Source organism: Micropterus dolomieu, linkage group LG08 (genome assembly GCF_021292245.1).
Source record: "Micropterus dolomieu isolate WLL.071019.BEF.003 ecotype Adirondacks linkage group LG08, ASM2129224v1, whole genome shotgun sequence".
Lineage (NCBI taxonomy): Eukaryota > Metazoa > Chordata > Actinopteri > Centrarchiformes > Centrarchidae > Micropterus > Micropterus dolomieu.
Genome location: NC_060157.1, coordinates 31,901,822 through 31,913,005, shown reverse-complemented (window position 1 = coordinate 31,913,005; position 11,184 = coordinate 31,901,822). Strand labels below are relative to the sequence as shown.

The 11,184-nt window shown below is 44.5% G+C and overlaps 1 protein-coding gene across 1 annotated transcript in view; it reads left to right on the top strand.

Annotated features, from left to right (window-relative positions):
- Positions 1-10,292, top strand: part of LOC123975021 (paired box protein Pax-7-like) — a 27,795-nt gene extending 17,503 nt beyond the window's left edge. The window contains exons 5-6 of the mRNA XM_046056111.1: positions 8,912-9,111; positions 10,185-10,292. Of these exons, the coding sequence (XP_045912067.1) occupies positions 8,912-9,111; positions 10,185-10,292 (308 nt within the window). The remainder of the gene's footprint in view (positions 1-8,911; positions 9,112-10,184) is intronic.
- Positions 10,293-11,184: the final 892 nt, after the last annotated feature.

Here is an 11,184-nt window from a genome sequence, read left to right as displayed (position 1 = left end):
AAAATAAAAAATTTTCCCCCCCCCCCCCCCCCCGACCAGCTGTGAGAGTGATGGCCAGTGGCCAGCGCTGAGGGCAGCCATTTTGGGGCAGCCAGCTGCAAGGGGTAGCCACATCTTCCAGCAGCAGGGTTGGTCTTACTCTGGGTTACGGCCTCTCCACTCACTGCTAACTACAAAATGAAATTCTGACCTCACACCAGCTGGTTTTTTAAGTACAGTATTTAAAGACTGATGACCTCTTGTTCAGGAGAAATGGTGTTGCTTTAGTGCTTTCTAGGATTTTTTACATGTATCTCCTAATGAGCCTGACGTCTCCATCTGAGACATCAGTGAGCCTCATGTTCCTTCATCACCATGAACACTGTATTCTGACTCAGTCCCACAGACATAGTCCTGCTGCCCAAAACACTCACTCACATGTGAATCCATCCTCTGCTGGAAATAGTCCCCAACAGGTGCTCCATTTCCTCCTGTTTGTCTGATAGAAACCACAGCGAGCAGCTGTTTGAGGGAATTACTGAACCTTTTAGACATGAAATTTAAATCTGTTCAAAGATTTATGTCTTCAGGAGGAACCAATGGGCTGAGAGCCACAGACAAGAAGTCAGACAGGCCTGAGGGACTGCACGAGGGATTTGGTGACAATAATCAAAAACTAGAACAACAGCCACATGGATCAAACACCACATAACTAGAATAGCTTTGTTCTGGAAATGAAGTGTTGCCGATCTTAACCTGTGACAAACATGAACATAGCACAATCACTCAGGCGTCTGAAGGAAACAAAAGACCGAGTCCTTCTTTGACTTCTTTCACTGCCAGTAAGACTCACTTGGAGCAGCTGCAGGTTACAGTTCTGTCTGGTAGACTGGTTTCTGACCGTATAACGCCCGGCGTGCAACACAGAGCAGCGTCAGCAGACATATAGTGGTAAGCAGCAGAGCTCACCTATCCACCATCTCTTACAAACATATCAGAGTACATTTCAAAGCTTTCACACCAGAATCTGTACTGAGAGCCAACGAGCACAAATCATTTGATTTTCTTTGCTCTGATTGTTAATCTACTTTCTTCCAAAATAAGATTATTCTTCTGCTCTTTAAAACTTTGTGCAATTGCTTTCTTTAAGCCTGCAGCTGTCCACTGAGGGCTTTGCTGTGTCGAGTATATCTTAAGAGGGCCTGTTATTATTATATTTGCTCCCAGCTCTAATCTTTATCAGTGTTTATATTGACAGTCGGCAATTTTTGTTTATGGCTATTTTTTATCTCCTAAATAAAGACACATGCGTGCCAGCGCCTGGGGAGGAAAGAAGATAAAGACTTTGCATTAATAGCAGTTTGCTAAGACATAATGCTCCGATAAAGCCTGTATCTTTGTGTGGGCTGGATTGAGTTCAGTGCCAGTTTCCTGAGAGCAGCTCGCATCTAACAGCTTCCTCTAGCTTTGCGTTTGTGGCTGCAGTCAAATATTTTTCATAGTGAAACAACAAAAGTTTTTTTTCAGAATGTGCAGAGTTCCTAAATCTTTTGGCAAATATTTGACTCCTGGTTGTAAAGTGCCTACGTTGCAGTACACGCTGCACTCCTGCTGCTTACTGTACACTTCTGTTGTGACTAAATGCCATTGTGCTGGAGCTGCGCTGGAACAAAGGCAAGAACAATGCTGAACTACGTGAATGGAGCGCATGCAGAGGCAGCGGCGGCGGCGTTGCCGTGCTGGTCTCAGCTTCAGCTCAGTTTTGCCCACTTGGGCTTGAATCGGAGGCCTTTGTTGGTGGAGCGGCTCCTGCTGCCAACTGGCAGATTTTATTTGACTTTCTTTTGTTTTCTTTGAATCATTTTTCAAACTTTGTCTTTGGCCTCAATTAGTAGAGTGTTCAGACCTTCTGGTTTTGTTGGTGCAGGCAGAAAAATCTGCAAGGCAAATGAAAATGTGCTGGTATAGCAGAAATGAAATGAACCCATTATTACAGTAAGCTGTGTAACAAAATACATATTTATTGATACAAACCTTCAGGAGCAGGTGAGAGCTGTTTATCTGCAGGAAACAGATTGTGGAGTTGGTTTGAATTCAGTTCTATAGGTGACAGAAACGTTCTGAGACGGCAGACATAGTGGGTTTATACTAATAAACACACACGTTTTCGTTCTGGATCTGAATCTGGTTGATAAATGCTGTGGGTCAGAAATGTGTTAAAATACAGCGCTGCTTAAATCCCATCCTCCCCCCTCAATCTGCTCCATGTCATGCCTCGGCACCATTTGACCTCTTTAATTCTTAAATATGCAGGCGGCACTTTGCTCGGCTACTCGTCTTTAGTGACTCAGGCTGGAAGTTTTTACTGAAGTCCTGCAGGGTGCGGCGGGGCTGCTTGTGGTCTTTCATGGCCGGCGGCCCCCCGAGATGCTGCCTTTTTTGGCCCTGAAAAGCCCTGGGAGGCTCCCGGGCCTCCGTTGTTTAAGGTGAGCCCACTTTGTCACTGAGGCAGCTGAGCAGAAAGAGGCGTCCAAAGAGATTTCAGGAGGGCTAAAAGAGCTCTGTCCTTTAGTCCGTTCACACGCCTCCAGCTGCTGAGGACGGACAGTCCCACTGCGCTCTGGTTATCTGGCTGCTCTCATAATAAATATAATATATACAGTTTCCCTGTGTTTCTTTAAATTACCTCTAAATTCCACATTTGCCTTTTAATGATGTTTTGTGTCATCATCTTTTTAAAAAAGTGGTGTCATGTTGGCGAGCATCCATCTGTGGTTCTGGGTGAGATGAATAACAGTTGAAGGGAGGTGTGAGGAGGAAGAGCGTTGGCCTGAGGGGTCAATCCGGCCCAAGGGCCAAGCTGATTGTGAGAAAGAGATCTTTATCTGACTCTCTCCTTCTTCATGTCTCGCACACAAACACACCAGCAGTGGACAAAGTGAAGCATCAACAGGCCGAGCGCACTAATAAATTCACCACTTGTTTCTGTCTGACTGGGCCGAGCCCATGGAGCTGTTCACATCCTGAGTCTAATTAGACTGGAACTAATGTGATTTTCAGAATGACCCATAATTAGTTTGATGCAGCTCTCCAGAGCTCTGTCAGTCTTTGTCCACACGTCTTCAAAGTGTGAACAGAACTGTCACTATTTTCTGTCCACATATGTATGTCAGACCTGTCAGCGAATCCCGGGGCCCCAAATGGCCACAAGGTAAACACAAGGGGATTCAGTTATTATCAAAATAATACATTATTAAAAAAAAGACAAATCCTTCAGTAGTCCGTAAATATTAATATTTTAAGACAGCTTGTCGTCATCAGGGAGAAGACATTAAAAACAATATCCTCTATTACACACAAAAAACGCTTCCACTGACCAATGAGCTGCTAGAACTGAACTCACTGAGGTCATGTGACACTACACAGCTATTGATTAGGATGATTCCACTATTTTAGATTAAATTTATATAATTAAAATAACTTCATCCTCAGCACTTTAGAAAACACAGAAAATATTTACAGCACATGATGAATAAAAAATAAAAATAAATAAATAAATAAATAATAATTAAAAAATAATAAAATAAACAAATAAATAAAAAATCTATATTTAAAAACTAAATTACAGTCTTTCTGCTGTTGTTCCAACATTACTCTGCATCTCCACACACAATAAATATTATACTGCATATATTCTGCTGATTTACACTGTGTTCTTGTGTGTTCCTGCTGGCAGAATGAACCAGAACCAGAACCAGAACCAGAACCCAACCAATCAATCAAACAAAACACTTTGTTCAGTTCAGGAAAAGCTGCGGCCTCCGAGGGACACACACTCTGATCTTTGTGCACATTATGAAAAACATAATTGGGTATTAATGTGGTGATAAAGGAGTCTCCACAGAGCAGGAAATGGAATTACAGCTACATTATTAAGTAATCATTTTACAGCCACAATGAAGAACTGGCTCTGGGTGAAATCGGACCGTAATTGTTTAATTAGGTTTGTTTTTTAGAGATGGTGTGTGTGTGTAGCTGCTGCACAGTGCCAGTGATCTGATAAAAAATAAAAGCATGGATGTGTTTCTACACTAATCGTATTCACTGAGGAACAAAACCAGGTCGTGGTGTGAAACAGTACAGTTTGTTATTTATGATGCAGTAGGTGGCGTGTGTGTGTGTGTGTGTGTGTGTGTGTGTGTGTGTGTGTGTGTGAGGAGCTGCAACGTGCTCTCGTTTCCCTGATAAGACGTAGCATGCCAATTGAGGGATCTGGTGGAGACAAAGCTGAAGTCCAGGTTTAGGCCCTCTATCGGCTCTGTGCGTCTGTCTCATTAGCATAATCTCTTCTTCCCATTATCAGCTGCAAAGAGGAGCTGACCCACCACCGGCCTGTCAAACTTTATTCTCCTCCATCCCCGGGATCCTCATTGTGTTGCCATCCAAAGTGAGCGTGGAACAAACCAAGCCACTGGTGCTGTTCAGGTTGGCGGCCGCCGCTGTGGCGTCACATGCACTTTCATTTACTTGTCCAATCGCTGTGAGCCACCTTCCCAGCTCTGCTTTTCAAACCCGCTCTCAGGTGACCCAGTTTTCATGAAGTCTCTACTCTGGCGGGTCTAAACACATTTTAGTCAAGTGCAAATGAAACGCCACTAATGCAGGGCTCCTCACGCTAACTGTGGATATCTGTCATATATAAATATCATGAGGAATATTTATTGTTTTATTAGTACTGCTGTTCACCGTGAGGTCTGTGGAATATTCAGTGCTGAGAGCCAGTGGACACGTAAACTGCGTGGACAGACACCACATAAGGACAGACGACATTTTGCTTTGTACTGAACATTCAGTGGAACATTCTTCTGTGTTCTGATGTGCATGTGAAACAGTAAACACATCAGACACATCTGTGTGGAAACGCTGACATGAAGCTGAAAACACACACGATAACTGATCATCGTAACATCACCAGCAGCAGTTTTTAATTTTAGATTTCCACATTAAAAGCTTTGCACAAAACTTTCCCGTCTGCACTGTGAACATGCTGAGCTAACATCACTCCAGAAACTCTGGCAGCTTTGACAGGAAGTTGATTCAAAAGAATAAAAAAACAGGCAAACAAACAATACCATGCTTCAGGCCGACAGAGAGGAAGAGTCAGAAACACTGGGAGGCGAGGAAGCCTCATTTTCCCTCCCTCCCACCTCTGCCCTTCTCCTCCCCTAAACCCAGCAGCATGTGAAGGGAAAACAAATAGTCCATCCCGGCGCAGCAGCACCCCGAGGACTCTGAGGTGCCTTTTGGATAGCGATCCAGGCCCACTGCCGCAGCCTCAAGTGCCGTCATGGTGAGTTAGTGCCAAATTGCTTTGCAACCCCCCCGAACCCTCCACCAGCCTGCCAGCAAACAGGACACACACTCCATGCAGAGGCCTCTGTGAGGATGTGTAGGAGTATAAATATATAGGTTTGTACCTTGGGTTTTTGGAAAACAAATCTTTGCAGGGACTAAATGCTGAAAGAATTGATTTAATTAATGCAGCAGCATGTCCTGTGGCCACATGTAATCCTCTGAGGATTCTCTAGTGGGAGCTTTCAGCGGGGGGGGTGGGGTGGGGTGGGGGGTGCAGCTTGGGGGAACACTAAACATATTCTCCCTGAGACTCTTCCAGTGGCCTGTAATGGTAGCCGCACACTAATCCCATAATTCCTTGTTTAATTAAAGTACAGAGCCGACCCTGCAGTTGTCTAAACCAGTTTGATGGGCCATTTCTGTCTTCAGCAGCAGCCCAACACGTCAAAACGCAGCCCGCCACTCATCACGTTCAACACCAAGAATGCACTGCCCACAATCACCAATATTTACGTCAGACCTGCACATGTGCACACGTCCCAACACGTTGTTCACACGGGCTTCGTTAAAGGTTCCTACAGTCTCTGCTGCACTACAGTGCACATTCACATGCATCAGCTTTTTATTTCACCACACATATTTTTTTTTAAAATTCAAAATATACCAGTGTTGCTTTGGTGTCTTTGTGTCCTTTTACATTTGTATTGTGGGATTTTGGTCTTAAATTGGGGACCCGGACACAGAACTTGGCTGGATTTTGGTCTCCAGAGTTTTAAATTGTGTCTCACAGTGAAATCTGGGACATCTGATAAACAACCAGAAGCTTGTCCCAAAATCCCTGCATGGACACAATATATGTGTATTATATATATAAATATAGTATCAGCAACATGTCACTCAGTGTATTTGCATTCAGTAGCTGCCTCCCTCTAAAGCGCTTCATCATTACAGGCAGTCACTCTTTTATCCAGTTAAAACATTCAGACTTTGCCACAGCTGCTGCCTCTTCTGTATTGTTTCTTATTTTGCATACACATTCATGTTTTTAAAGTCCCCCCCCCCCCCGACATTGTGAAGACTGATTTGTTTCTCCATCAACAGTCCAGTTCATTGTGCTCACATTTTCTTTCATATGCTGTGGAAGTTTAAAGCCATTCATTTTGCCACCTTGCCATCACAACATCAGTGAAATCCTCACGTGATGTCTGATCAGTCTTCATCTGGGCTGTGATGTCACAGTCCATGCTAACATCCAGTGGAGCATTTTATCTTATTACTGCTCCTCTGCTGTCCTGGCGAGAAGGAGTCATCTGATTTGAAATGGATATCTGCGTGCATCAGATAATCCTCCTTCTGAGCAGCAGCGTGGAAACATTGTGTGTGAGTGAAATCAGTTGCACAATAAATATTTTGGGACTATTTTCAGCCTGCCAGAGTGTTTGTCTGGGCTGCCCTGAGGCCCACGCTGAAAGAATGGTGCTACACACATCACCAAGGTGGTCTGGAGAGATTAGCACCCAGCTCTCAGCACTGTGCCCTGGGGGGGCTGGAGTATGCAGGGTTTGATAGAGAACTGTATTTACCAGGAGAAAGAAAATTGTTTTGTCATATAAATAACCACACAGAGGAATCATTGGAGGCGGTGCAATTTGAAGCTGTGTTTGAAGGGCGTTGTGAGCATGCCCGGTGCTGCGTTTGGGCTTCATCACTGACACCAGATGTGATCTGGCTTTGAACCACTGAATCTGTTACTGATAGACATTAAAAACACAATGCAACTGAAGAAGAGCAAGAGACTGAGAACATGATCAGACTGTCTGCATCAGTCCGTCACAGCTGCATGGAGGCATGTTACAGGAACCCAGAGTCCACCATCTACAGAGAAAAAGTGATGTGGTCCTTCATCACATTCTCTACCAGCGGGCGAGTGCAGAAAGAGGACACTACAGACCTGAATGCTGGACCCCTACAGGGATCGGGTCCACTGACTCTGTTATGCTGTGGGGGAAATTTTTCTAGCCTGGTTTGGGTCCATAAGTCCCCTTAGAGGAAAGGGTCACTACAAATACGTACCGGTGGAGGCAGATGGCCGCCCACCCTGAGCCATGGTTCTGCTCGAGGTTTCTGCCTCTTAAAGGAAGTTTTTCCTTGCCTCTGTCTCCTAGTGCTGCTCTTAGTGGGAACTGTTGGGCTTCTGTAAATACCATCATAGAGTACGGTCTAGACCTGCTCTTTTATGAAAAGCGCTGTGAGATAACTGTTGTTGTGATTTGGCGCTATATAAATAAAATTGAATTGAATTGAATTGAATACAAATACAAAGCTGTTTATCCTACAATGAAATATTGCTGTCCTGATGGGAGTGGGATCCTTTCTGTTGCTCCTCTGTAAAAGTCTACAAGAACTTGATAATTTAACCTTCTTAAAGGGTCACTTCTGAATTTTGGTGTTTTTAACCCTTTAAAATACAAAGTCACAAAATAACACAAACACACAGCAGTAGACCACAGAGGTTTTGAGACCAAAAGTGCTTACGTAACTTAAATAAAAACCTTAAATGTTGAAATGATGTCTCAAACAAACATCGGTCTCCTGGTTGAAAGTCCGGTTTCTGGCCCTCCATTCACCCCAACCACCTCCTTACTCTGACTTACCTGTCAAATATCCTACACCTACGTTTACTGTCCACAACTGACGCTACATGGCTTCTCCCACTGCGTTGAACTATGACGCTATGCGGTTCTCCAGTGCGTTACTAACGGATGCTGACAGGTCTTGACCATGCATCTATGTGCAAGAATGGGAGTGAGGAGGGTTGCAAAAACAAGTAATTCATTGCCCGCAAAGATTACTGCAGACCATTTTCACTGCAGCTGACTGCATCGAGCTTGATCAATACTGGACCCATTTCAAAAAATGTTGTCCCAAGACACAAACACATTTAAAAATATGGTTAAAAATACATAAGTTATCCTTTAAGTTTCTTTGAGCAGCCATTTCTGAGCATTCACCTGATTCCTACTTAGCTGTCTTCACCTTGTGGCCTGGTTTGGGTTCTTGGATGTCCCGGGTGGTTCTGTGAGGAAGTTAGAGAAGGGAGGAAGGTAGGGATTTAGATTGCATGTCTCTTTGAGAGGACACTTTACTGCTGCATCAGCGACTATGAGAAATCATTACAACCATCATCCTGGCTCTTCTACTGGTGGTCTACCGTCTGTCAGTGTCAGGGAGACAAACTACTACTAACTTTGTCAGATAATGTTTTGGAGGCATTGTAACTGCTGCCTGGATTATGATCACTCAGTCAGATTGAGTTTGCTTGGTTGCAATGGAAGTGTAAACCACTGAGCATATGGTCTGTGAGATGGTTGAAAACACAACCAGCAGTTAAATGCACCTTGGGTTGAGACGGCTGTGGCTCCAGAGGTCGAGTGGCTTTTCTGTTAATCCCAAACATGAGCTGATCTGGGACAGTTAGACTGTACATCTCAGTGCTTTATTAATGTGTTCACAGTATGAAACTTGAAGCTGACATGAAGTGAACCCCCCCGTTTGTCCCCTCTATGTGTTTGTCCAGGCAGTCGGATGGATGAAGTGTCGGACGTGGAGTCAGAGCCAGACCTCCCCCTGAAGAGGAAGCAGCGCAGGAGTCGGACCACATTCACAGCAGAACAGCTGGAGGAGCTGGAGAAGGCTTTCGAGAGAACCCACTACCCAGACATCTACACCAGGGAGGAGCTAGCCCAGAGAACCAAGCTCACTGAGGCCAGGGTCCAGGTAACGCCTTCACATCCACCTGTCCATCTGTCTGTCCATACATCCTTCCAGCCATCCCACTATCCATCCATGCTCTCTCTCTCTCTTGCTGTTTCTTTCTCCGCCACAAAGAAGCGTTTGATCCTGTTCTTCATGTTAAAGGTGCAGCTAGAGTCGATGAATGATGTTCAGGCAGATGTCAGTTTGAAAAAATTAAGCTCCTTCATTCATTTCAATTGTCAGGCTGAATGTCGAACATGGCTCTTGTTCCTACAGACGTTTGCGCTGTGTCAGCTAACACATAAGTGGACAGAGTGGAATACCCGTTAAGTAAATGTAAATGTTTGTTATGATACAACAAACCCTCCACCCTGTACGGATGAAGTAATATGGATCCCCATCTGGATATAGATCTGAAAACTGTCTCTTCAACTTTTATTTTGACATTTTTTATTCAGAATGTTTGTAGATGTGCGTCTCTGGTTATCTACGGGCTTAAAGGGTGGGTTCAACCAAATGACAACAAACAAACAAAAGTAGTTAGACAGTTAGGCAGCATCTCTCCCCATTAACCACAGAACACACCGAAGAAAGTTTTTATCAAAGTTCACCTGTATCTGGGTGGAGACAGATCCTCTGTCCGTCACATTTCTTTGTCTCGCTTTGTTGGTGCCACAGATGCCTTTGGACAACATTTGGAGCAAGTGTCCTGTCCGCTGAGGAACTTTAGTTTCTGCTCTCAAGCCTTCTGGGTGACCTGTGTGACTGGATTTGTTTGTGTTGTACAAGACGTCACATTATTGTGAAGCTTTACTGAGGTCAACATGTACGTACAGTAAAATGCTGGAGACTCTGCCAGCTGTTCATGTCTCGGCTAAGGAACCTGTCTGTGGTTCAGATCCACAGAGTCCCAGAAAGAGATCTACCAACAGCTGTTAGGTGTTCAGCGTGGGTTGGGGGGTGCTGCATTCCTGATGTATGTCTCACTCCCCAACATCTTGGCTGGAATTTGCTTTTCCCACCACTCACTGTAAAGTTCACAACAGATCACAGGAGGGTCTGGGCTGTCTCACGGGACCTTTAATCCACAACAGCAATGTGGATCAGTCAAGACCCAGGACAACCAAGAGAGTGAGAAACCAGTATGGCATGGAAGCCAGCACATATCTGCCACTGAGGTGTACCTGCAGACCTCTATGTGACACGGGGCATCCTACACTTCATGTTGAGAAAAATTCAATTCAATTCAAGGTCCACATTCTCACTTGTTCTGGAGCCTTCCACCATATCAAATGGCCCTCATCCATGTTGGCCATCACTGCTTAGAAATTTCTAACATGTATTGTTCCACAACAACTGAGCAATGCCAGACTGCTGATGAGGACTGGTTTGGTGGGAAGCTCCAGAGGAAGCCAGTAAGTGGATAGCTGCATAGTGAGTCTGAGGTTAGATGTTGTGATGTATGTATAAATGCTCCATATAGCGCCTTTCTAGTCTTCTCAACCACTCAAAGTGCTTTTACACTACATCTGCATTCACCATTCACACACTGAGCCTAAGTGCTCAAACAGAAACTAACATTTACACACATTCATACACTGGCGGAACAGCCGCCAAGGTCAATTCGGGGTTCAGTATCTTGCCCAAGGATTGAACCGCTGACCTTCCGATTAACGGCCAACCCGCTCTCCTGTGCCACAGCTGCCCCAACTCCACACTCACAGCAGCAGCAGCACACTGATGACCTGCTTTCAAACACTGCTTTCTTTTGTATTTTCCCAGACAAGATCTGCTCACATTTCAATAAACACAAAGAAAGAAAGGCTTCAGGATTAGGTTTTACCGTAGCTGTTTTTTACAAGATCAAAAACAAACATCAAAAAGCGGCATCCTCCATGGCTCGGCAACAGGAAATATGGTCTTGCATGTCGTTGTGGACTGACCCCACCTGGATGAAGAGGCGTGTGTGTGTTGCGTTTTGAATGGAAGTGTTGTTCTCAATAAGTGCTAATAAGAGTTTTAATTTGAGTGTGTGTAAACTGTGTGTGGTGTTCAGCACCATGTGTGTTTTAGAGTTGATGACAAAGTGCAGAG